This window comes from Rhea pennata, chromosome 6 (assembly GCF_028389875.1).
Source record: "Rhea pennata isolate bPtePen1 chromosome 6, bPtePen1.pri, whole genome shotgun sequence".
NCBI lineage: Eukaryota > Metazoa > Chordata > Aves > Rheiformes > Rheidae > Rhea > Rhea pennata.
Genome location: NC_084668.1, coordinates 27,541,351 through 27,569,179, shown reverse-complemented (window position 1 = coordinate 27,569,179; position 27,829 = coordinate 27,541,351). Strand labels below are relative to the sequence as shown.

General features: G+C 39.0%; 1 protein-coding gene across 1 annotated transcript; it reads left to right on the top strand.

Moving 5' to 3' along the window:
* The first annotated feature begins 1,364 nt into the window (after positions 1-1,364).
* Positions 1,365-27,569, top strand: FRZB (frizzled related protein). Its single transcript, XM_062578677.1, has 6 exons — positions 1,365-1,815; positions 13,112-13,159; positions 19,901-19,966; positions 21,965-22,169; positions 22,424-22,487; positions 26,223-27,569. The coding sequence occupies exons 1-6, from the start codon at positions 1,365-1,367 to the stop codon at positions 26,331-26,333; spliced, it is 945 nt and encodes a 314-aa protein (XP_062434661.1). The 3' UTR covers positions 26,334-27,569.
* The last annotated feature ends 260 nt before the right edge of the window (positions 27,570-27,829 follow it).

The window sequence follows — 27,829 nt, the reverse complement described above, 5'->3', positions numbered from 1 at the left end:
CAGAAACTGAAGCAATAAACATACTAATACCATAACAAAACTAAAACAAGCCCATGATCAAACAGTTGCTCGATATCTTAGTAGCTAGGAAGAATTTATTTGGTTAATAAACATTAATTCAAGTCAGTATGAAAAAAGCCCTTTTATCAGGGCTGTTTCTTTCCTCCTACCAGCTGGAATACCCTTTGTCATGTCACTGCTCTGTGTGCTACTTAAAACATCTATATATGGCTTTTTTTTTCTTTTTAAACCTTACAGAAAGAAAGCAACAGCAGCAGTCAGGTTGAATTTACTTAATGTTAATTTGGCTTTTTTTTAAAAAGTCTCTTAATATTATTATGGATTCTCCTTTAAAAATGGTCACTCATTCAACATTTTAAGGCAATTTTTAACATACACTCTTTAACCAAATTGTAACTAACTGTCCAATATGTATTATAATATTTATGAGAAATATATTTGCTTCTTAGTCTACAGCACCATGTACAGCAGCAAACAAAAACCAGATATTTCTCATATCATACATGAGTATTTCTCAGGGACTAAGGTAGAAATCGATATATTTATCTCTCTTTGTAAACCGGTATTTTTATCAGCTGTTCCTGTTCGGAGTTCACCTTTTAGGAACGCTTTTTGAACACTAAATCGCATTTTCTTTTTCTTTATTTTTTTTTTGGCGTAATTGAGATATTAGTGTTACTCTCGTTTCATCAGAACTGCCCGAATGACACTGAACCAGCACACAGAAGTGCCGGGTGCTGCCGGCAGTTCTTTGTTCTAAAACAAGCTCCTTGGTGGCGAAACACGCGCTTCTGGCGCACGAGTTACCTCAGCGGCACCGCGTTACCACGACTTGGCCGCGCAGCCTCGCCGCCGCGGCAAAACACGGCGCGTTTCAGCGGCGGTGGGCGGGAGCGGAGGGAGGTCTCCCATCATGTACCGGGTCTTGCTGCTCCGCTTGCCACCGGCTTAGTCTCCGCGGCACCGGGAAGCGGCTCGACCCCTCGCCGCTCCGCACCTCGCCGCGGCCGCGCCCAGGGCTGAGCCGAAGGGACCCACCCAACGGCGCGGCCCCGGCCCCGCCCCGCCCCGCCCAACGGCCCCCGCCAACGGCCACGGCCCCGCCCCGCCCCGGCCAACGGCCACGGCCAACGGCCCCGCCCCGCGCGGGAGGGGCCGCCCGCCCGCCCGCGCCGGTGGCGGGCGCAGAGGGAGACTGCGCCGGCCGCGGGCGCAGCCCCTCGCAGAGCCGCCCCGCCGCCGCCGCCACATGCCGGCCTAGCGCCCCGCGGCAGCTCCGCTCCCGCCCGCCCGTCCCCGCCGCGCCGAGCGCCCGGCGGCCCCCGCGGGGCGGCGCCGCCGCCATGTGGCGGGGGCTGCCGCTGCTCGCCCTGGCCACGGTGGTGCTGCGCGGGGCGCCGCGGGCGCGGGCCGCGGCCTGCGAGCCGGTGCGCATCCCCCTCTGCAAGCCGCTGCCCTGGAACATGACCAAGATGCCCAACCACCTGCACCACAGCACGCAGGCCAACGCCATCCTGGCCATGGAGCAGTTCGAGGGGCTGCTGGGCACCAACTGCAGCCCCGACCTGCTCTTCTTCCTCTGCGCCATGTACGCGCCCATCTGCACCATCGACTTCCAGCACGAGCCCATCAAGCCCTGTAAGTCGGTGTGCGAGCGGGCCCGCGCCGGCTGCGAGCCCGTGCTCGTGCGCTACCGCCACGCCTGGCCCGAGAGCCTGGCCTGCGACGAGCTGCCGCTCTACGACCGCGGCGTCTGCATCTCCCCCGAGGCCATCGTCACCGCCGAGGGAGCCGGTGAGTGCCGCGCCGCGGGCGCGATGGCGCCCTCCCCCCCCGGCCGCTGCCCGCGCACGCGAGCGGACCGTGCTGGGGAACGGAGCCCCCGTCGGCCGGCCCGGCGCGGCGGCGCCCGGGTCGGGGTGCGCCTGTCCCCCCGCTCCCCTGCCGCGGCAGCGCAGGCCGGTCGCAGCCCGTGCGGGGCCGCGGAGGGGGAGAAAACGACCGCCCGCCCGCCCGCGTTTGGTGCACGGTCACCGCACGGGTCCGGCGTTAGGTACCCTGGGTGTGCTCAGGAGCAGGGCAGCGAAGGTGCGTTTTTAGTACATCGTGTTGCTGGCGTTCTCGGGGGAGCTGAAGGCTGGTTCCAGTGTTAACACTGCTTCGTCTGCTCCAGCCCGTGTCCCATCGCGATGGTGTCCAAGGGGCCCCTCAAGCCCACAGTGCCCAGCAGCTTTTCAGCTACATCTTGTTTCATTGGCAGTGCTTACTTTGTTAGATACCACAAGGTTGCTGGTAATTAATTTTTAGGTACGTTATCATGTTGCTGTCTAAGGGTTTCCTGGGCAGTAAGAAAATCTCTATGTGGTTAGGTGAAGGCTTCCAGCTGGGAAGCCTTTTTTGTGTCACCAGGACACTGCAAAACTGTTGTTGCTGAGGTTTTCTGCTCTGTTAAGGCTGCAATTCCACTTGCAGCAAATAGCAGCTCCCTTTGGGGTGGAACAGCTAGCACTGCACACCTGCAACGCAGTAAGACAAGCACCACAGAAATACTCCAGTGAAGTAGCTATTGAATAGGGAATTAAAGTAGGCAATGGTAGTTATCGTGACTGAGCTTTGACCTTTACAAAATGGCCTGTCTCGTTTGAGGAAAACATTTGCCAATGTTGTAACCATGTTGCACAGAACATGCAGTATGTTGCAGTGTTGGTGGGTTTGTGACCTCTGTGTCAAAGCAGCAGAAAAGCAAGCTTTGGCCAGAAAGCAGTTAACAGGAAGTTAAGGGATAAGGCAGGAATGCACCTGTGCACCCTTCAGGCTTCCTCACGCTCTTTGTTAGTAACTCCTGCTGCTGCAGCCCACTCCTCTGGCTGCACAGCCTGCAGCATTGGGCTGGAGCAGTTTGCTGGGTGCAGTCTATTCCATCTCTCCCTCATCCTTCCTTCTCCATCACTAGTGTCTTTTGAATGAAAGGTTTTCTTCTTCTGATACTTGCTTTGATCAGCACTTCAGTGTTTGACTGTGCTTTTAGCCTGTTACTAGTAATGTTGAATACTGTCATTCCTGTTTTCTTCTCCTAATAATATCTCTTGCTTTAGTTTCCTGACTGTGCTTCCCTTATTCAGCCTTCCCTAGATAAGCTTTGTTCACTTCTCTCTGTTGGAGACCAACTCCATTCCTTCTCTGGTTCCATAAAATTATCCTTTCTACCTCTTCAAGACTTGTATGACACTCAATAATCATATCCTGATTACTCAAGTTGTATTAAAATTCTCTGACTCTTCCAGATGTTCTGCATTTCCTTCCTCCTTTTAACCTCTCTAATAGTACCTAGCCTGTAAACTTAGCTACTTATTTTTGTCTCTGCATCTCCTCTTGCTGTTTTTTGAGGGCTGTGTACCTGCTGGGATGGTTTGGGGGAGTGTGGTTTTGAACACCAAACTCATTTTTCAGCAGTTTTGACATGCTTTCACAACTGCTTTAAAATGGATCCAAACTGAGTGAGGCTTGGCAAGTCTACAGCAATTTGAAAGCAATCACATTCAAATCTTAAGGAAGGAAGTTTTGCTAAAATTGCCCCAGAGTTACCTATTTCTGAGAAGCAGAGCAGTACAATAACCTCTTTGAATGATTCCCGTCCAGAATCCATGAAAACTTTCTTTCAGTGAATGAGAACCTGATGACATTCTCGTTTCTGGGTTTAAAATTTTGAACTAATGTATTATTCACTAGACTGAAAGAATCCTTCTTGGGGGAATAAAAATGCTCCTTTAGAAGGCAGAATGAAGTATTCCTGTTCTAGGAAGAAGTCAGATGAACATTTCCCAATTCTACAAATAAAGGATTGCAGCCAAGTAGAAGATGCAAATAACAAACTGCTCAATGGTTAGTATACAGTACTCTTATTTTTCCTCCTGAACACTCCTGAACCTCATGCTGTTTGTAGACTACTTTTAGTAGAGCAAATACACACAAATTCATTTTTCAGTGGCTTTTGTTACAGAAGAGATTTTTATTCTTCAGAAATCTTCATTTTTCATTTTCAAAAGAAAAAAGAAATTTGCTGCTGCAAAGTGACAAGATTCTACTGTATTCTTTCCTCTTAAAGTCTCTGCGTTATTAACTGAGGAGGATTAATATTTTTTAATCTCTTGTGTAAGGTGGCAGCCTAAAAGATAACATACTCAGGTGTTTGCTGCTGAGTAGGGACAGTTCAAAAGGTCTGATCTCCATTTCTTTTCCTAATGTTCCGCCACATGCCTCTTATGAACCTGTGGTTTGGCTGGATGAAAGGGCTATTCTGGCACTTGGTGCACGCTGAGGAAGGCCATCTTCTGTGGTATGGGTTGCTTGTAAAAGGCATTGGCAGTGGCAGTTTGTAAGGGTCAGGTATAGTCTGAGAGTCAGAGACTTCTAGCTATCATGGGAAAAACAGTGGCCACAGGATGCAGAGCGCTTGTAGTGTGGCAGGTGATTTGCTGATTCAATATACTGAAACATTTTTGACTGTTGAATGTCATGCCGGTTCAGTTGTCGTCTGGTTCTGCAGCCAGGGAGAATCTGTATAGAACCTAGCAAAAATTCCCTTTTGGATGCTCTGACAAGCTCTGATTTGTACCAGTACCAGCAGTACTGCTGGCCTCGCTCATCTGGAGCCTTGATCAGAGGCTGAATATGTGGGTGTGCAATCTTGATTGTTTCTCCACAATATGAGATTCCTGGAAGCTCTGCCTCATCAGGTCCTACAGACCTGATCAGACCTGTCTGATCTCTGCCACCATTAAAGTAGTTAGTCTTTACTTGAATGGTCATTTTGACAATGCCAAGTTGAAGTTCATTTGAAATCCACTTTTTTTTTCTTTAGTTGAAGTTGCAGTAAATGAAGAAGAATTTCATTCATATCAGTTGTACACCCCATGCCTACAATACTGTGGCTGTTATAAAATGTGAGAAACTGTGATTGGTAAAATCTGTGGCAAATGCTAGTAAAAAGTTCACTCTCAGTTACTGATACTCAGGTTATGTTTTAATCCTCCATGAGCATCTTTTAGAACAACTTCTTTTTATCATACACAGCCTAGGCTTTGAGGAGGCTTTCTCTCTGCAAGAATGAGGGAGATATTTGTGTCTTTACTCTAGTTCTTCAGGGCTGCTTACACGTTGGTAGTGCCTTATTTAGGATTCAGTTGGAAAAAACCTATGCAACTTGAATTAAGAGAAATAGGACCCTCTTGGCTTGTGCTGTCCCCCCAAAACGCCACATGGACTGCCATATTCTGCTGCTGATTTTGGGTGGCCAAGGTGATTCAGGTTTTAGGGACCACCTTCAAAGATTTATCCTGTGGGAAACATACCTTTCTTGTTATTTTGTGTGTATTATATTTGTATACTATACAACAACATAATAATAAATACAACATATAATAAATATTATTTATATTACACATACTTTGTATCTGTCAGTAAGTTTGAAGTCCAGTTTTCATCACCTGTGGAAAACACCTAGGTTCTTTATACTTACATAACAGGGAATCTCCAGGCCTGTATTTAAAAGGTACTATGTGGATGTTTTGGAGGCTAGTATGATGCTGAATATTTTAGTTTGCTTGGAGGATCCCACAGATCACTGTCCAGGAAGAAGGGAAAAAAAAAAGAAAAAACACGCTTGACAGTGTGACAACCTCTCACTTGCGAGACCAGCATGTGCTAAGGTCAACTCTATTTCAGGCTTTTTACTTTATGCCTCTATCTTACATTTTTTGTGGGTTAAAGTGATTCCACTCACAGACATTGATACAGGCTGTTGTTGTATGATATATGCTGAATAGTTGTGTATAAGTAGTGTTGCTATGTATATTGTTCAGAATACACCTTGCTCCATATATTTGTTTCTGTGTGCTAAATGCTTAAGCTGACTCTTCCCCAAGTTTATGGAGTTGTCTATTTTCTTTATTCCTGTCAAATATTCTTATTTTGTGAAGTAGCAAGAAGCATGTACAGAGGCAAGTCTTGCTCACCACTGCATCACTCAGTCTATCAGCTCCTGGAATTTAAGAGCCTGTCTTTAATTTTACACATAATAAATGACCAAATTCACTGCTGGCATTCGAATGCTGATTCAAAAAAGTCCTGAAGCATGTGTGCTGGTCTGCTACTGTCTATCATGCTGTTCATATTCAAGTTGCAAATTTGTTTCTGTTTTGAAGAAGGAAATAATAAAGTAAGAGCAATGTTAGGGGTAACAAGCATATTTGAGGACAGTTCTGTCAGCTGTATTTCTCACTTTGCAAATGAAGTTATATTTGAATGGGACGTACTTTAAAATTTGAAAAACTCTGTATCTTGTTGCTTATTGTAGGGATAACTTTGCAAACCTTCATGTTTCCCTTGCAGAATTTTGAAAAATGTCTCAGTCATATCTCACTGTATTTGATCTTGCTAAATGTTTCATTACTTATAAGAAACTGTACTTAATTTGTGATTTAACTTGCATCTTCTGTGGGAAAGCCAAATCCATCCAGTTATCTCCGTATTTCTGGAGTTTACAGCTTGCAGTCTCTTAATACAAATCCTCTAACTCCTGTCGCAAGAGGATTCTTGAGCAGTTAAAATGCTTGTTGGTTTCCATACTAGAAAAGCTTGGCCTTTCCGCTACCCTAAACTAGCTGCTGATTGCTGTACTGTCTTTATCCGCTTGTCCTGGAACAGGAACAGCCCATGTTACAAGCAGATATAAAAATGGCTTGAAGGTGTGTAGGGCTTTTGATGAGGTATTGGAGAAAAGGAAATGTCATAGTAAAGGTATCAACCACATAATCAACGTTGGAATCATTTGGGGTGATTATTTTAAGAAAAGCGTTTAGAATTCAGATTCTTTTTTTTTAAAAAAGTTATACCTTAAATGTCTTAAACATGAAAGAAAATTAAATGTTATTTAATTGAGGAAGATGTATTTTGAGAATCTTAAGTGTAGTTCAATCATGTCTGCCTTAAGAGGAATTCATAGGAACCCACTATGTGACTTAGGCATTGTATGCTTAAATCAAAAGTGAAAGAATCATTTCTCATGCTTGTTTTTAATGTATTAATGACTTAATTTCCAAAATAGGTGTTGCCAAACTTGATGTCACACTTTGCCTAGCTCTATTGTAGTCAAACTCTACAATGTGCTAGAAAAGTATTTCAGACACACAAAGTATGCCTTCCTCAGAATGGTTGTGTATGCCGAGATTGTCATTTTAGAGTGGAGATTTTAGTCATTTGCACAACTTTCAAGTGGACTGATTTCTTAGTTAAAAGAACAAAATAATCACAAGCTGCAAGCTTTGAAGGAGACACTATGAGCAAATGTAATTAAGAGAAATTAAAAGTTGTTAAATAAGAGAATGTTAAACCTTGTAAATGATAATATCACTGATTATGTCTTAGTATCAATTCAATTTGCCAGCCTTTGAAGACTGAATTCCCTAGAATAGCTTTTATGGTCTAAGCACAGATTCGAGCTCTATGCAGCTGAATTTTATCAAAACTTGTCAGGCTGTGGTGCAGACAGTGAGAAATGTTTGTTTTCCTATTGATGTAAATAAAAGATAAGAGATTCAGATTTCCCTACGTGTATATGGAGTGGAAGTATTGTCAGGTTGCAAGTTGCTCTATGGTTTAGTGTACAAAGATCTATATTAAATTTTAACTAGCATCATTTTTGTTATTTTTCACTCACTTTTCTTTTTGCAATCAGATAAACAAAGATTCTCTATATATTAAAAACTAAAATAGATTACAAAGCCTAAACATATGTGTTTTTGGAAGATTTCTTAATTAACAGGGCTCACAGATATCTCCACCTGAAGAAAGTGCACAAACAATGATCAAATTTTTTTTTTTTTTTTTTTTGTTTTTTTTTGTTTAGAGCAGTGTTCCTGAAATGGCTTCAATAGTAGCTGGGTGATATTCTTTTAATTACAGTGACAGTCAGGTTCTTAGTACTCTTGGCAGTTTTTTTCCTCTCCCTCCCTCCCTCCCTCTCTCTCTCTCTCTCTCTCTCTCTCTCTCTCTCTCTTTTTTAACTGACGTAAATAAGATGTGTGTTCAGGATTAAGTTTCTACCAGTTACTGCCATTTCCCAAACCTCTCATCTAAATCTGCAGTCCAGCAATTATTATTTTGTACACTTACTATACAAATAACTTTTATTCTAATTTTCTTTTGAGTGATTTTAATAGCTTCACATTGAAAAAAGATTAATTAGAATGGCTTGTGGGAAAAATCACTTTATTTTCCCCCCTCTCTTAATCAAATTTTAATAGGAAAACTTGGATCAATAGAGTTTGAGCTCTGGATAATATTTCTCCTTGACAGTCCTGCTAATCATTGTTGATGGATACTTCTTTCAACACACTCTTTTGTGAAGACAGCACTTTGCAAAGAAGTCAGTTCTGAAGAGAAGAGGAACAATTGGAAGTCAGTTGTTTATTATTAAAAATATGGAATCATAGAATCAGCAAGGTTGGAAGGGACCTCTGGAGATCACCTAGTCCAACCCCTCTGCTCTAGCAGGGTCACCTAGAGCATGGTAGACAGGGTTGCATCCAGGCGGGCCTTGAATATCTCCAGAGAAGGAGACTGCGCAACCTCTCTGGGCAACCTGCTCCAGTGCTCTGTCCCTCTCACAGGGAAGAAATTCCCCCTCACGGTCAGGCCGAACTTCCTGTGGTTCAGTTTCTGCCCATTGCCTCTTGTCCTGTCACACGGGGCAACTGAAAAGAGCTTGGCCCCGTCCCCTTGACACCCTCCCTTCAGGTACTTACACACATTGATCAGATCCCCCCTCAGGCTTCTCTTCCCCAGGCTGAAGAGGCCCAGCTCTCGCAGCCGTTCCTCACAGGGCAGGTGCTCCAGCCCTCTGATCATCTTCGTAGCCCTACGCTGGACTCTCTCCAGTAGCTCCATGTCTCTCTTGTCCTGGGGAGCCCAGAACTGGATGCACTACTCGAGGTGAGGCCTCCCCAGGGCTGAGTAAAGGGGCAGGATCACCTCCCTCGACCTGCTGGCAACACTCTTCCTAATGCACGTCAGGACACCATTGGCTTTCTTGGCCACAAGGGCACATTACTGGCTCATGGTCAACTTGTCATCCACCAGCACTCCCAGGTCCTTCTCCGCAGAGCCCCGGATTGGTTTAAGCCAATCTGGGCATGTGGGGCTGGTGGAAGGGATGGCCCCAACCCTGAGTTTCTCGTCACATGGCTGATGCGAACTTGGTGGCAGGAGTGCCCAGCCAAGGAGGGGGTTCCCACACTGTTGCGTGAGGATACTCTAGGTCAGGAGCAGGATGGTTGAGACTTAGCCTGCTGTAATCTACCTTGGCCCTGGCCTTGGAGATGGGGGGAAAAGCATGGGCAGGCAGTGGGAAAGGAGGCAGCAGCACCAAAATCTTGATTGCTGGATGTGGGGGAAGGATCAGGGACATGATCTTTCAGACAGGGACATTGCCTTTTCCAGTGTGTCCTCTGCAGTGATGAAAGTCTATGGTATCCTCTCTCAGTTCTTTTGTCCCACAGCTCTGTGCTTCTCTCTAGTAATTGCCCATCTCTAAATAGGCATAAGTACACTGAGAAATAGCAGTATCAACTTAGGGTCAGTTCCATACTTGCCTGGCCTAGCCCTCAAAATTAAGCAAAGGAATCACTAAGTGGCTTAACAGTACCTAGTTAGCACCCTTTTTTCATTGACAAACACTTTACTATGACCATAGTTGCAGAGTACAATACACTGTGCACCACAGCCTCAATTTAGGCACAAAAACTGAACATATTTTCTTTACTAGCTGTTCTGAACAACAACTTCTTATCAAATTATTCTTTTGCAGTATAGCCAAATATTTCATCAGATATCCATAATTACTAGTTTGGGATTGGACAAGTGAACTGGCAAGCAAATATGTGCAGAATTATGAAATGATTTGAGGTTGTGGTGCATTGTTAATTGACTTAAAAAAGAAAAAAAGTTGCATACCTAGAAGTAGAAGAAAGTGTCTGATGGAAAGTGGCCTAATTCCCTCTGTTTTTTTTTTTTTTTTTTTTTTTTTTTTTTTTTTTGTGTGTGTGTGTGTTGTTTTTTGCTGTTATAGGATCAATTAGGCATACTGAGTGTTTACGAGCCCTCATTGCATTGCAATGGAGTTTTCCATATATTGGTTACAAGGATAGTTCTTCAGCTGATGCGTATTATTATAGAGCTACTGACTGTGGTGGATGAAAGCTGATAAATCAGGGCTGGAGATCTGACCTGAAGTCACAGAAATACACCAGCTTTATCAAATTTGTCTCTGATTAAAACTCCAGAGTCAATTGGACTTAGCACTGACGTAGCAAGGGTATCAAACTGGATCCAGTTGTAGGTTCTCATTCTGGAGTTGTACCTTAATATACAAATTTATTATCTTGTGTAATTGTTTATTAATGAAATCCTTTAGAATCCCTGTCTTTGGGTAACAAAGGAAGTATTTGTTATCAAAAACATTCTTGTGTAGGTGTATGAAGCTAAAAAGAACAGTAGGTGATTTTTCTGGATGGTCAGAAGTTGGCAGTTTGGATCGACACACAAATCTAATATAAGCACCATAAAGTTCATGAATGTTTGGATCAGCCTTCAGTTTTGGAAGGGTGTCTTGCAGTGCCTTTTTTTTTGGTTTAGACTCCATTAACAGTTTTACTGGCATAGAGAATGTAATTTAGAAGTGTGAACAAAACATCCCTTCTTAACATTCATAACTGACGTGCCCATTTTGGCAGGAATTGCAGTTTGTTGGGCCAGATGAAGCACCAGAAAAAGTTGTTTTGGGCATGTGCAGAGCGAGCTGGCCTTAAAGGCAAACTGAGTAGTTGCCCAAGACAACAGCACTGGAGTGGCAGCAAATCCAGAGAGCTTTCTCTGCTTGACTGGCGCTGTTACTCTCTTGAATGCCTAGACTGGCAAAATGCCTCAGGCTGATCCTCATCACCAGGTGGTACTAGCACCACAAGTAGAGTGTTTCATATACTACTTTCCGTAATGAGAGGAGATCAGAGAATTATTGAACTATAGAAGGAAGTAGACTGTACGCTGTCACCAAGTCAGGAAGAGCTGTAGGTTTAAAGAGAAATGCCAACTAATTATACTATAACAAGGCAACAGAGCTCAGCCCTGCAAAGGGAGAAGAATGAAAAGAAATATGATAATCATTTGCTTGAGGAAGACCATTTTCTTTTTTCATCCTGCCCTGGCATACATGGAAGCACTTGAGAAAATGTAAAAAGCATTTAAATTTGTTGGAGAATCTTTTATTATCATATATCATTAGTAGGAGTCACAACCTTTAATTATTACCCCATCTAAATAACTTTTTAAATATTCAAGAATATCTCACATGACTAATCACAGTAAAACAAATAAGAATTAGTGTATGTAATTTGACTTGTTACAAGGCAATATGGAGATGCCTTATGGCTACCATAGAAGTACATTATGGCTGAAGCCTGAATTGTACCATAAAAATGTTTTTTGTACTGTAAACTAAGGTACTGGGATAGTTTCTGCGGAGAAACTTTCTTTGGCTGAAATAGTTTGGACTGTTACCAGGGACAGGATGCTGGACATAAGGCATCTAGTCAATTGTTCTGTGTTACTTCCTGTACTCTTTGCTTATTACATTGGTAGAAATGCTTGTTTCTGAAGTTTTCTGTGAAGTTAATTATTGCATTAGTTAGCTAAATTAGTTTTTTTTCTTCAGATTTATGCTTGCCCTGACTATCATTTAGCCATATGTCCATTTATATAAAAGAAATCTCATGCTATGAGAAGTATAAAAAAAAATACATTAAGACTTTTTTTTTAATGTATGGGCAAAATTAGAAGATCAAGTATGTACTGTTAGATCTCTGATGAAGAGTTAAGTATTTTAAATATATTTATAGTTCAAAACCTATTATTAAATAATGGTCCCAGCCCTTAAAATATAATCCTTGTATCTAAACTCTACCTATACCAAGTATCATCAATGACCTAGACTTTTACAGCCAGATCCTTGTAGCTCCTGTTGCAAGACTGTAGCTTTTGTTACATGCTCATGGATTCATTTTTTCTATATTAAGAGCTGTGTTGTGATATACATGATAAAGTAAGGATGTAAGAAAGATGGTGTTTGTATGACATCAATTTCTAGAGGTGAAAAGCTGGACAATCCTTTGGGCATACAAACTTGAAGAATGGCATTTTATTTGAAGGCTCATCTGTTTTTCCGTTTTATTTGTCGTTCTAATGATTTGTGCTGTGTCTCCCCGGTAACTTCTCTCTCCTGTATTTAAACATCTATTCTATATATTTAAACATCTACAACATTATATGCAATAATATATTCATTTTCATTATTAAGTATATGCATAAATTCAGTAAATGGAAGTGTGATTTAGTGAACAACAGATTTGAAATTATACATTTTACCAACATGGGACACACTCCACTTCCAAAGAACTGCTTTTAGAAACATTTGTAACTTTTGCACAGTGCCCTCTTTTTTCTTTCTTTTTTTTAATTTTGTTCTTTATCTGTCCTTCAAAATAATCAGTATATTTTTAAACTGAAGGGAAATGTTCTGAAACATTTGTTTTGGCATTTGCTTCAATGATGTGATTATAGTCTGTTTAATTTCCTCAGTAACCAATAAAACAAACCAAAAGTAATTTCTCCTTCAGCATCTAATTAAATGCAAACAGTATGTATATGTTTTTAGATACACTAAGTTCATGCCATAAATTTCCATCCTTCTCCCAAATCTGCCGATCTATGCACCAGTATAAATGTGACATTTAATCTACTTTTACATTTAACATTATGAACCATATTCCATGCAAATTTAAATAAGAGTTTGTGTTAACTTTAACAAGAACAGTCTGGCTTCTAGAACATTACAACTTCTTTGTTTATTAATAAAAGTTATTGAGTTTTAATATACTAAATATTAGAGAAATAAAAAGCATTTTTATGTGGCTGTGTTGAAATAATCCAATATTAAAAATACTAACACTTCTTTACATATTTTACAAATCCATGCCAGATTTCCCTATGGATTCTAATAATGGCAACTGTAGAGGCACCGGCAGTGGTGAGTACATTTTTATAAAACTGTATAATAAGCTATAGTCTTTGCAAATTCTTTCAATAATTAAGACTAGTACTAAGCGATGCATAAATATTCTGTCTTGTCTTGGGATCTTGTAGATTGTGCTTCTGTAGATTGTACTTCTTTCATATGAAAGTGAGATTTAGGGGTTGGAAAGCCTGTATATTTCTTAGCAGAGGACTGGATTAACTTTTTAGCACTTCTTCTAGCATTTGTTTCTTCTACTTTAGGTAAAATTTCCATCAAATTGAGAGTGCTGTGTTGGTTTCATAGAAAGCTTTGTCTTGTTGGACAGGAAGAATATTCACTAAATACATTTGCTTCCCTACTACAAAACATGCTATAGTTTTTTACTCGGATCTTCCAACTCTAACTTATCTTCTGACTACTTTTCTCTGTAAAATTGAAAACCTAATGAGAAAAAGAATGTCTCTAATTTCCTTGGCAAAAATCTACAAAAGCATATTTTGCCTCATCAATACAATGCAAAACATTTCTCTTAGCATTTTGTCATACAGAGAGAATAATAATGTTGGTCAAACTTGTGTTATTCAACACAGGAATTCTACTGATCTGACTTCTTACACACTACTCAGATGCTTCTCTGTATGTTTTGGAGCCCATTTCATCACTGTATTGGTCAAAGCATTTGCTACTGTATCAATATGAATTTTGATTTAATTGGGAAAATATTTACTGAAATAAAAATAGAAATCCAAAGTCTTTAAACAGTAAAGCAAAACAGTGCAATGTTTGAATAGTATATACCAAAAGAAAATTCTATACCTTTGTAGATATTAATGCATAAATTGAAAGAAGACAAACGTTGCAGATGTTCACATTAACGTAGAGTGGAAGTGCACTGAAAACAAGTTACAGGTTTAATACTATTTGATCAAATAAGACTAGACACAAATAGGCTGTTCAAGATTCAGTAGGAAAGGAAAAAGATCTTCTGGTTTGCTAAGAAGCATTAAGAACTGATATAAGTAATACTTCTGCCTATTTTCCTTAACTTTATTTTACTTTGCAGCAAACTGATGACTATACCAGCCCTCTCTATTGTAAAGGGCAAAAGCAATGAAGATAACAGTTTAAAATTTGTAAGTTAAATTCCTTTGTAGATAATGGTAAAACTCCCATTAATCTGAGAAGAAAAAGAATGAGACCTTCTGAGACCATTTTTTGTTCCAGTGGGTCCCCTGTTGATGCCTTTCTTTGTTTTGTTTTTGCTGGAACTGAATAAACTCCTCCGAGTTTTGCCACTCTTCATAGACAATGCAATAAAGCAAAGCCTGGCCTGGTAGATGGTATATTATAGAAACATGAATTTGTAGTTAAAGCAAGCCAATGACTGTAGGATTTCCCGAATTTATTAGCTTTCCTTCAGAAGTCTTCATCATAGACTTTTGGCAAAAACAGTTGGGAAGCTAGTGTTAGACAAACTGTCTTTTCTTTTCTAGAGGTTTTGACCAGCTACAGTGCACAAGGATGGTCAATTTATTAATATAAGTACCTAAATGGGCTTGCAGAACTTATGTCTTGGTACCAAGTTTTGATAACTTTAGCCTTTATCTCTGTGATAGAATTGTAAAACAGTATTAATAATGTTCAGCTTGTAATACAGTTTTAAAACTTAATCAGTAGGTACTATTGTGAAAGAAGCTATGTAAGTGCAAAATGTTATTTAAATTCCAATATACATCCTTTAAAAACCAGCAACAATTAATCCTCCCCCCCCCCCAACAACAGTGAGGTCCTTAACAAACTTCCCTTTACTTTGCCTTAAACATGGAACCATGTCTGAAAGACTAAGTTTTTTATTATTACGTATCTTTTTAATATTAAGCAATTTTTAATTGCATGACGTGAGAAAGTGTGTTTCATGCTGCACGGTAACAAATTGTAATTGGGGTATGAAAATAAAGTTAGATGCTTTCTATGTCATATTGTATCAGAAGTATTTAATATTTAATGTCCTCAGAGTTGCCTATCTTCAGTGATGCAGACTGAAGTAGTAGGGAAAGAAGAGAGTAAGATTCAGTTGTACTGTTTTAGCTATCATGGTGCAGCTAGACTAGTGAAAACAAAACCAAACATATAAAACCTTAACCCAAAAAGAGAGTGAAAATGCGCAGAAACAAGACTAACAAAGAAGAGTACTGTTTTTATCACCAGTTTTCACTTGGTGATTCAATGTAGTACACTTGTTTAAGTTGATGAACACCATTTAGCCTCACCTGAAAATATATATATTTTCAATACTTGGTTTATTTATATGTTCAGTAAAGTAGCTTTGTAATTTTGCCATTGTAAATAGGGATTTTATTGCAAGTAGCATGAACATGAAGTGTTTGAAAGAATCCTGGACTCAACTCCATGGTTTCTAAAAACATACTGCAAATACTCCTGGGTATTGTTGCTGTGAGCAATGTTAATGTCTTAAATCTGCTCAAAGCATCGTTTATCCCTGATGGTGTCAATTGGCAAAACTTTTGCTCCAAGTCTGCATGTATTCTTTCGTTCCCCCTCTCTCTCCTTTCTTTCGTTCCCGTCTCAGCTGTAAACTACATTCTTGTGCATTTCATCAGATGTTCCTCAAGTTGCTTAGAATTTTTTTCCAGACCTTTTTATCAGCAAAGAATTTGCTAGGTTTGAGTACTTCTACTGATTGGTTTTACAGACATATTTTTAGACTATGTATATGTGTACATTTAAAATGGCATACTTGTAGGTAGTGATTATTGTGGAAAACCCTTTTGCTGTGCATTCCATTTGTTTTGGTATTTATAGGAGGAAGTTTTCAAAGGTATAAATGTTGAGCTTATGTTAGGCCTGTGTTGGCTTATATTAAAAAAGAATAATTAATTGAAAAGTTAGCTGAGATATCCATCAAAACCGATGTGACATTCTGTCTCAGTGCTTTGGATATGTTGTTGCTGTGGTTCCAGAGCTCTTTTGAGAATTCTGGCGGCTTCAGGGGAGAATATCCAGGCAAAGTGGCAGACAAACATGCGTTAGAAAAATTAGAGATATCCAGATCAAAACCTGCACGTGGCTCGTGTAGAATGGGATTTTCCCTTAGCATCAAGAGACAGTACATTTTTATAACATAATTTTGCTGCCTTCTTTTGTGGGCACTCTATTCATGCTCTCTGCGGAAAGCTTTGCCTTGAAAGAAACATACATCAGTCAAAAACTGTTTTTTCTAATACTTGCATTATGTTTTTTTGAAGGTCAGTGTAACAGGAATTGGGAGTGCTGAGTTCATTCTAGCCCTACAGCTGACTTTAAAACTGACCTTGGCAAGTGACTTGATGCCTCATTGTGTCAGTTTCTTTATCTCTCAGTAGGAATTAGAAATAATGCATCTTTTTGTAAAGTTCTTTGAGATATAAATTTGAAAAGCACTAGAACTATTGGAAATTATCCTTCATTAAGAACATGGGCAGGTCTTTAGAGTAGTAGTAATGAAATGTGTTTCTCTCCCCTTCTTCTCCCTCCCAACAAAAAAAAAGGGAAAATAAAGCTTCAATACTGGCTTAAATTTGATGGAACTGTGAGGGTAGCTATTCTTTTTCTATTAGTACCAAAGATCAGAGTTCTGTAGATCAGGAAACTGTTAGTCTAAAACTGTGGAATTGAATTCTGAGATGCATGCATGAGTATGGGTCATAGGATCAGGTCTTTTATGGCCTCTTCTGAGGCAACTTATAAAATGTGCCGTAATGTGGCCTAAAGTATGTAGGCAGAAGGGAAGCCAAAAATCACTTCCCTTCTCTGCTTTTATTATTTTAACACAATGTCATACAAAAGCTTAAGGCTGTAGGCTGTAGAGCCTATTTTAACAATACAGTCTTTCTATATGGAGAACAGATTTAATATATAAATTTCTGAAGATATGCTTGAAATTCAAGGAAACGTTGTTCTCTTTGAGATGTTCTCTCCTCTGTTTTTTTATTGTCAACTATGAGAATTTTTTTTAATCCAAAATAAATATTAATTTGAGAAGTCCATAACCCTGTGATACTGTCTTTGTTTTTTTTTTTTTCTTTTCTTTTCTTTTCTTTTCTTTTTTTTTTTATGAAGGAGTCTTTTCCAGGAAATAAAAGTTCTTTTTGAAACTCTAAATTTAGAGTTCACTTTGGATTTTACTGAATCACTGGCTATATGCGTTGTTATTTTAGATAAGTGGTGTATAGAAATAGGTTGTATTAAGTCTACTCCTATTTAAATGCCGAATGAAATACAATCAGCAGACAGTGTTAGATATTTAGGACATCGAGTATGAGTCAGGACACCTGGGTCTATGCTCAAATCAGCTGCTCTGCTCTAAACTAGATACTGCTTCTACTGATTGTGTCCAAATAGATGACTAAGTATGCTTAATTCTTGAACCCAGTGTTTGAAATGAGTGTGCTAGTGGGCTTGCAGCAGAAGATTTCAGTGAGCTGGATTGACTCTGCAGCTCTATCAAACTCCACTTATACACTAGCTTGAAATAAATGGATATTTGCATTAAAATAACCAGCAGTGAAATATTTGTGGTGTTAATAAAAGTATGGGTCTGAGGCTTCAGCATTAGTACTCTCCAGACGCTAATGAAAGTGTGTTTACATCAGGTATTCTTTCCAGCTGTCTGGAAGCTGCACCACTGGAAATAGTACTTTGACAGTGTTCATTTTTATTGTGCTTTGAAGGTCATCCTTACTGCCATATGGGCTAATAATTTCCCTGTTTAGATTTCCCTACTTTTAAAATAAAAGGTTCTGCGTCATGGCTTTATGCAGCAAAGTCAAACAGAAGGTGGCTCTCTGGCCCATATTTTTATTATTACATGTCCAATTCTGTATGTGCAGTACAAGTTTAAATTATATTCAGATATGATCTACAGCATAGATTTATCAGAATGACTTAGGTCAGGCAATAGCAATCTTTCCAGGGAGCTATGCTAACTATATTATTTTTTTCAAATTAGAGAATGAGCATGCTGGTAGAACCATAGTGGGATCTAGGACATGTTGCCAATAAACTGCTGATCTTTCCTCCGTAGAAAGTATGAGCTCCAAGCATCTGCAGAGTTTCAGGCTCAATGAGGCAATTGTTGCCTTGAAACTGAGGTTTTCGGTTGCTGGCCCTGCTGCATGTCAAAACCTGCCTGTGTGCACTTTCGTACCCTCATGTGGCTGTCACAGGTTTCAAGCTCATGTTTGGCAGGAGAGACTCATGAGCAGCTCCTTGTTCTGTTTATAACTACACAGTTATTTGTTATTCATGGAATTTTTAGCCCTTATAATTTCTTAAAGGAGAAGCCAGAACTTCAACACTACTCCTACTGAAATTTTCAAGCAAAATTAGTTGGGAAGCTAAGAAGGGACATGATTGTGTGGCTGAAAAGGTAAAGCATTCTGTCCCTGTGGTGAAGGAACCTGGTTTCTTGTCTTTATTCCTCACTGCTGTTTGACTTGGAGTTTAAGGATTAAATACAGTTGCAGTTCCCATGCCAGGGACATCTCTCATAGGCTCTCTCATGCGTGCTTTTAACTGTTCGCCTCTGGTCCTCTGCGCTTTCTGGTCTGTGAAGCTAGCATTCCTGGCTGCACAATGGCACAGCTTCAGTAGGAGTAATTTTTTTTTTTTTTTTTCCTCATTCAGAGAAGCTCAGATGCTTCCTTGTGTGGTAAGAGATTAGTTTTGAATTCCCTCAGCCTGAGGACAGTGTAGGGTTCTGATTTCCAATTTCTTGGTAAATTCTTCAGCCTGCAAAGTAAAGATGCCTCTCACCCCAAGCTGCACTTTAAAGCACAAAGCCATCTTTTGTTCAGTGAAAGAACAGCCAGAGGTGCCAACCTTCAAGGCAGGATTTCCTGCATATGGATTCTGAGGTAGGGGTTAGGACCTCCTCCTGTTCTACATCTGAAAACTAAAATCAGAAGAAATGCAGTGGTAAAAATGACTGAGCTGAGCATTTCCCATCTGCACCTGTGGAACCAAGGTAGCTCCTTGCTTGCCCCATGAATTCTCTGGGATAACCATTCTGTCTAGTTTTCCAGTTTTTTTCCTATATTACACTGTGAGTGTCAGAGCTTGCTTTAAAGTTGTGGACTCTGCCCTAGGGACACAATGCCGGGAAGTTCTGCACTGCAGTGCAGGCTTCTAGGTATCTAAGTCCTTGGACTTAGCCGATAACTTCTCATCTGGATCTACATTTAGAAAATAAAGCACTGTTTATAGTATATGCATGAAAAATACCACATTGATCCATTTGACTAATATTTGCTAGATTGGTACCTTTGCCTTGGTCTGTCACCCTGTTGATAGGGAAAGAAGAATTACTGTCTACATTTTTAACTGTACTTTGCTTTAGAAATAAAGCAGCTATTTAAGATGCTTTTTTTTTTTTGGTCATAAAATTAAAAAAATCAAACGCAAGTTTGTCAGTGGTTGTTAATATTTTACAAGTAGTACTCTAATATTTCCATCTAGACCAGTCATTTGCAGAGAATGTATGCCATTAGGTAGACAAACCAAACCCAACCTTGGGACAGTTACATAATATCTTCCTGCAGAGCAGACCAATAATACCCTGTATATTTTGACATTTATCCTGCCTGTAATAATAAATTCAGGCAAGTTTTTTGTTAGATATGAGATTGGAGTTTCAGGCAGGTTGTCGTTGGGCACATACTATATTCTTTCTAAACAAAAATTTTTGTTTTACAGAGCGCTGCAAATGTAAGCCTATAAAAGCTACCCAGAAGACCTATCTTCGGAACAATTACAACTATGGTAAGGACTGTGGCATGGCCAGATACCAGCTTTTTAAGGAGGAGATCAATATTTTGCTACAGTGAGGGAATTAAATATGTAGGTCTTGGAAAATTTTCAAATTTTCACAAAGGTAGGCTATGGACCCAGTTATTAACTGTTAACCCAGAAGGAAGATGTGGCCTGAAGCCTTGTTTCCAAAGTCAAAACTGAGAGTGTTTGTACAAGAATTAATAAGGATTAGCTTAATATTTTAATACAAGATTGTTTTCAGGATTCATGCACTTTTTTAGTGCGCAAAGTGATTTGACAAAAATGACATTATGGACTTCTATGCTTAAATTTCCTCTTTGATGTACAACTCAGATATGATCTGCTTACAGAGGATATATGTATTTTTTAAACTAATGTTCATGCTTGCATACTCACTGTGGATTATACCAGGTTCTTTCCTTTTCATGCTATTGAGGTCAGTAATGAACCTCTTGCAGTTGTGTTATGCTGTCAGTAGCTCTTGGGGAAACTGCATGATGTTCATGTTATGCCTATTATCCGAATTGCCCTAGTCTTTTGGACATATCATCCATCCTATCTGCTGCTTTTATTCACAAACTTGTCTTAAGCAGATTAACCTGATGAAGTCCATAAATATGTATCACTTACAAGAGCTGAATAATTAGGCCCTTGAGATTGGGGCTTGTGGGGCCCAGTCTTGCTACCCATTACTCATGTGAATAGCCTTAGGTTCACTGAACATCTTTTAAAGACTACATCTAGACAGTAGTGATTACTTAATGTTCATTAAGATTGTGTTTACACAATTACTGCCAGATAAGTTTCTTTTAAAAATAAATCCTGTTAGAAGCTGATAAGAATTGTCTTCAGTCAGACATTGTTATTTTTAAGGTGTTGTTGAGATTGGGAAATCTTAATGGAATGACTGTTCTCTAGTGGCTACCGCCCCTGCATGTTGTAGAGAGTTACTGAGCATGCTACTGATGATTGCTAACCTGGTTGTATTTTGTATTACTTTGTTTCCTCCTTTTCTTTCTTTTGAAACTAAAGAGCTTTCGAAAGGCATTTGAAAGAGCTCCAAACTAAAGTAAGATTTTGTGTTGATTTCTTAAGAGGTTTTAAGAGAGTGGATCATTTTGAATAAATTGTGTATGTTAAATGCATAATGTTTGTTTATTATTGGCAGTTGTATTTAAAGTGGCTGAAATACATGCTGGTTGAATGTCTTTGTGGATAATGCATGAGAAGTCCCTTATTCTCTCCTCCTTTTCTTTCCTTCCATATTACCTCTGTCACATAGGTTATAAGAAATTAGAAATCTATTTTTTTTTAATTTATCTTAAATGGGAAGGCATTCTGTCGTCTGCAAACTGTGAAAGATGTAGCATTCTCTAGAGTACGACCTGGATTTGCTTTGCATTTGCATGTGGTATCAGTTCATTGCTCACCATGAGAGGTCTGAAAAACTGTTGCCTTAAAAAGGCAACTTTCCCTCCTATGCAACTTAAGGCAAAAAGAAAGGATAAGGGAAGAAATGACTGGACAGGTCATTAGGTCAAGATCAGGAGCACTTAGAGTTCATAAAGAACAGAACAGATTGGTGCTGGGTCACTGGAGAAAGAATAAAAAAGGTAAGGGCCTGTCATCCAATAGGAATTGTGATACAATAAGTTTTTATGCATATTCACATTTTGTGAAAGGCTGAGAATGACAAATTATCTTTGGTCATCTGTACTGCAAGTAGTCAAGGAGGGAGCAGTTATAGCATGAGTGAAAAGGAGGAAAGCATGCAAATAATGAACTAAATGCATAATATGGCGCACACTCTTCCCAAAGGGTGAGGTGATAAAGCACAGAGTTGGGGGTGGGAAAATTGCTGAGTTCAGCTAAGCTTTTGGTAAATGATCACACAAAAGACTAATCTCTGAGGTCGCTAGGAATGGCTTGCGGGGTAACCCGTATTGTTTGCTGCAGTTAACTATGCTCTTTGTTACTTTTTCCCAGTCATTCGGGCTAAAGTGAAAGAGGTGAAGACTAAATGTCACGATGTCACTGCAGTAGTGGAAGTAAAGGAGATTCTAAAATCTTCTTTGGTGAACATCCCAAAGGACACTGTAAACCTTTATACAAACTCTGGTTGCCTATGTCCACCACTCAGTGCCAATGAAGAATACATCATAATGGGCTATGAAGATGAGGAGCGCTCTAGGTAACGCTTTTCTCCTCACCCTTGAAGCATACTTGTTATTGATCTATTCCTCCACCCGTAGAATTATATTTCAGAGGTACCAGCCTCTGAAAACTAGGTGTGAATCTCTGTACAACTCCTTAATTGAATTTGGCTGAATTGCTGAATGGCAGAGGGCTGTCTCTGTAAGCACAGAGTTCTTATTTTTGTTTGTATTGGCTCCTGCACCCTCTATATGCCTGTTGCTAAAATAGCTGATTGTCTCCAATATATAGGTTACTCTTGGTAGAGGGCTCCATAGCTGAGAAATGGAAGGATCGTCTAGGTAAAAAAGTAAAGGTAAGAAAACGTCTTGCCAAAAGTAAAACGTTGCAAATATGAAACATTTACCCCTTACTTCCTTTTCAAGAAAAAGGAAGAAAATACAGACAGGCCCTCATTCATTAGTATCAATGATTAAATGTTAACCTGGCATGTAATTTATTATATTACTCAGAAAAATATACTGAACAAAGTAAAGAGTGGAATTACCTCAAAAGTATACTAATGTAAGAGTGATCAAGACTGCAGTCTTAAAAATTAAAAAACAGGAGTGTTTTAGCTCTGTAGGCGAACTGTGCATTCCACAGCACATGCTTGCTTTTTCTCCATTACTACCAGAATCTCAATAAAGGGTTTTACCAGTGTTGCCTAATCTAACACGAAATTGTATTTTTAGGTTTTAATATTCTTTAAATAGGTTTCTCTTACCTAATTGTGTGGGATTTGTGACTATTTTAGGTTTTATCTTTCTGGCCTAGATGAGGGACATACATGATAAGGAAGTCTCATGTATTACACCTAATAGAGAATTTGAAGCAGTGAGCTCAAACACAATACTTGAAAATATATTCTAATGTCTTATAATTTAATATCTCTCAAGTACTAGGAGGACTGGCTGGCTGTTTAAACTAGGCATCCACACAGTTCTGACCTGTTCACGCTTCTCTCTATATGCATCTAGATACATAGCAGAATATCATTGATTTCAACGTTGTAAGGAATGCCATTTTTACAGAGAGCGTTCTTGTTTTGAAACAATTTCTCAAATGTGGATTTGACATAATGAATTAATCTGTACAAACCAGTCACTTCTACTATTGGATATTTTCTTAAACAGCTTTAGCAGTAAGTAAATGGCAGAAAATACAGTTCTAATTACAAATATAAGGTTTTTTTATGCATATTTGTCACATCCACAGTAATTGCATGAGGAAAAAGATCTGAGGATCTTATTCCAAATTGTTGTTTGATTTGGCACAACTTCTCAAATCCAGTGCCACAGGTCAAATACCAATACAAAGTTGGCTTTGGCTGACTGGCTATTGGCTAATTTCTCCTTAGTTTCAGTTCTTTGGTGGCAATATAGTTATTGTTTCTTTCTTGGCAACTTACTTATTTTCTCACTTATTTCAGAGCTGGTGTTGCCTTCTGTCAGGTATTAGTTTCAGTTTAATTCAGATGTTGTTCTATCAGGCATTGACTCTGTATGCAGAATATTCTTGTGATAGCATGTGCTGCAGAATGCATAGTTTGCCTCATTCTACCTCAGTAGTAAAGAGCTCCGTGGATATAGAAAGACCTAAACTCTTTACTCCTATTTCATTTTTATTTTATTTATTTTTTTTTCTTAAATCCTGTGATGCTTGATATCTTTTTGCTATCCTGTCAGCTCTTGTACCTATTGATATGTATCAGGTTTGGATTGATTTTAAAGTCTTGCAGTAGAGACTAGCTGCTCTGTATTTCAAAAGCATTTGTATCACTATATAAATAACTGTTGATACAGTAGTGGTACTTTCATCAGGAGAGTAGTGATATAAATTAAAGTGTAGGGCAAGAATTCAGTAATAACAAGTTTGTGACGTTGATGACTATTGATAATTTCAGACCATGTTCTCTTTGTGATGTGAGATTCACCACAAGAATGGCCAAATAGATATATGGCACTTGGCATACAAATATTAGTATGTGTTTCTTGCAGTTCCATGATAGTTGTCACTGTCCTCATTTTAATTGTCAGTGTAGCTGACAGTCTTAAAAATACAGTAATCAAAGAGAGATGAAAACTTTCCCTATCCACTTCCCAGATGCCCTGCTCCAGCCTACTGGGATGCCCTGTACTGTTTGCTTCCTAGATAGTATGAAGTTTCATTTCTTCAGAAATCCTTTCAACTAAATATAGCTTTAATTATGTTCCTCTACCTCTTGGCCCTCAACAGAGGGATAGATATTTTGATGGAAAGAGAAATAACTGAAATTGAGTGGCTTTGTGCTGCTGTTCAGAAGCCTATGAGAAGGCTGTCCAAAGTCAGAGCAGCTTCTTGAGGGCACTGCTATCCCCAGAGCTTTACTAGGCTGAGAGTCCCCAAACTGGCCTAAATTTACATCTGTTCTTCCTTTTTGTTCTCATATTCTTCATATATCCCACTCTATCCTTTCCTTTGTCCCATACCACCCACCCACCTCTAGCTTGGTGCCTTGTGCCTTGGAGGGCATATGGCCTCAGACCCACTGCCAAAAGGAGGTGCTATTAGAAACTAATAGCTACTAAGTTGCTACTTGCTTCTCGGGCAATCTTCTTTTCCAAAAGCATTACCATACGTACTAGCTGTGCATTTATTCTGGTTTTTTTATACTGATGTTGCTATTACCTGGAAGAAGTATTTTCTGCAGCTTTTATTCCAGTGTGTGTTGCAGTAAATGCAAAGAATACCAATTATAGGATAAACAAGCAATGAAGGGTTCAATTCCCTCTGCTTCTTTTGAATCCTTTTGAATTGTATAGCACCTTCACAAAATTATATGAGCAACTGTCCAAAGTACTATAAAGCCAGATCTTTGAAATACGCCTCACAACCTGCTTCTACAAGGTACTGAGCTACTGTTATCTTCCAGCGATTTCCTTTGTATCCTCAGCACCTTGCTTGAAAAGATCAGTAACTTCTTGCAGAAATGGTGACAGAACTGAGCACAACTTCAGTTACAGTTTTGTTACTGCTTGAATCAATGCCTATGTCTGATTACACCATGATACAAAGTACTGACCAACTCTATTCCTTAAATTCAATGACTATCTTTTTCATCCTGTTTCCCCTCTCTCCTCCAAAGAATCAACAGGTGGATCTATTTACATTTTGTTATTTAAAAGGTGAGACACTTTCCTGCTGAAGTCATTATGTCCTTGTATCAGCCCATTCATTTACATGATTCCTTGAGTTTGCTGTGTTGGAGGGCAATGTAAGGTAAACAACTGTTATCTCTCTCTCCCTTCCAGAATTCTACAAGAAGTTCTCAGTTAAGTATCAAAAAGAACCTGAGGACTCTGGTTTTGAAAGTAAATTATGCTTCTAAATAAGTGCTTGAGCTGTATGGTATAGGGAGGCAAACTGCAGAAGTTCTTTATCCTTGCAAAATGAAGATATAAGCTATTAGTCTAGTTTGATTTTCCACAGTTCTTTTTCACTACTCCCCCATCACTAAGGCTGGAAGAAAACTAGGCCAGGAAATCATTTCTCTTTTTCTGTTTAAAGAAACTTACTTAACTCATATTCCACTGTTTGGTCCCTCTCTGAGGCTAATGTGGTGGAAATGGTGATTATTCTCAACCAGTGCTGTTTTAGACTTTTGCAGGTGCAAGTGGAGGTATTCTGCTGTTTTTCCTATCTAATGTAGGGAGAAGTAGTTGGCTAGATGGTAAAATCACCTGGGTCAGTAGTATGATTTCCCGGACTTGAATGATGCTGTAATGTTGAATTGTAACTGCTAGGAGGGAAAGCAGAAATTAAATCCAGGTGGGGGAAAAATATGTATTTTTTTCTCTCAAATATTCTTTATTTGAGCATAGTCTGGCAGTGTTCTTTTATTACGGTTTATTGAGGTTCTTTGCTAAATCTATTTTACAAAAGATAGAAAGAGTATCTGTAATGGGGCATTTCTGAAGTGAATGGTTTGTAAACACATGCTATAGTATTAAATAATATTTATTTATTCTTTGGTCATCTATTTATAATTTCTTTGCACTTCAATATACAGCGCTGGGATCAGAAACTCCGCCACCTTGGAAAGGGAAAAGGAGAACCTGGACAAAGTGATTCAGCTCAGAAGTCTGGCAAAACCAGCAATTCACGACAAGCACGTAATTAGATGTGAAATGCTGTGTGTCAAAATTCAAGGGACTGTATAACAAGACTTGCATTGTTGGAGCAACAAAGGAGAAATTGCACTATTGCACGTTATATTCTATTGTTTACTACAAAATAATGTTTTAGCTTATATTAGTTTTATTCTTCTTGGTGTCTGCCTTTTTTTCCTGGGTCTGTGCAAGCTCTGGAAATACATCCATATATATATATATATATTTTTTTTTTTTCTGCTGGAAAACTGCCTTTATGAGATTGGGAAAGATTAGGTCATGCTGAAGTTACCATTTTATCTCATGAATCTTTTTATGGAGAAGATTCTGATGTAAGCAGGAATGAGATCTATCAAAGACTGATTTAAAATCATGATTTACACAGACTCCCTTGTGACCAAGCCTGTGATAAGAAAGACTGGAACTCTGCAGAAAATCATAGCAGGAGAAGTGGAGGTTGTTGGATTTTTTTTTTTTTTTTACACACACACACACACACACACACACACACACATATATATATATATAAAATATATGCGTATATTTGTGTGTGTGTGTGTAAATTTTTATTCTGAAATATAGCTACCATATATGTGTGTACACACACACATTTAGAGGCACATGATATGTCTAGAAAATGAATGGAGAAGAAAATTGTTTGAAGAAAATTGTTTGCAGGTTTCCTCGCAGAAAAATGGCAAGACAAAGTTTTTCTAGTAGAAAAACCACAGTTTGGATGTTTAGTGCTGTTTATGTAGTTACTTTTTTTTATTTGGTCATTGGTAGAATTTCTTGTTCACAAAAGTACTAATTAGCATTGAGGAAAGAAATTATGTTGAGGTCTCTTTTACTCAGTACAATTTTGTTAAATTTGTAAGTAATTTTGTAACTTGTGTAAACCAAAGTCTAACTTCAAATATTTACTGTGACAAACACAGTATGCTTATACACAAGACTTGAATATTGAACATGTTGGGAATACTTGGGAAACATTGCATTGTTCTGTTACCTTGGAACATAATTTACAATATATTTTTTTCTCTCTTATAATGGCAGTTTTTTTTTCCCTTTTCTTTCATTTCTCTGCTGAGTTGTAAGGGTAGACTGACTTACCAGGCCTGCTTCTCAGTACAGGTCTGCACTTTATCATTTTGATCTTGTGGTGTTACTATTAAATCTGTGCCTACATAAGCAGCAGTGTTCAATGCTCAGTAAAATATGTCCAATAAAAGAATTGCCAACACAAATCTTATCTGACTTTTGAATCAATGTCACTTTATTATATTACTGTTCAAAATATAAACTAGAAACCCTTCATTTTTTTGTCCTTTCATAAAGTTCTTTGCAGACAATGCCAGTATTTGAAATTAGCACTCTGTTCTTTTCCCGTTTTTTTTTGTCTCTCTTGCTTAAAAAGAATTTTAAATGATTTAAATAAAATAACAAGCCTCTCATTTATAGTATACAGTAAAGAAACCACTCTACTTAAGATGTAAATAGCTTTTGC

What these genes read in the sequence shown, in the direction of transcription:
- FRZB (XM_062578677.1), top strand. Translation starts at nt 1,365, where the DNA reads ATGTGGCGGGGGCTGCCGCTGCTCGCCCTGGCCACGGTGGTGCTGCGC. An exon ending in CTGTAGAGGCACCGGCAGTG is followed by an intron (nt 13,160 to 19,900) that starts GTGAGTACATTT and finishes TTTGTTTTACAG; the next exon opens with AGCGCTGCAAATGTAAGCCT. An exon ending in TCGGAACAATTACAACTATG is followed by an intron (nt 19,967 to 21,964) that starts GTAAGGACTGTG and finishes ACTTTTTCCCAG; the next exon opens with TCATTCGGGCTAAAGTGAAA.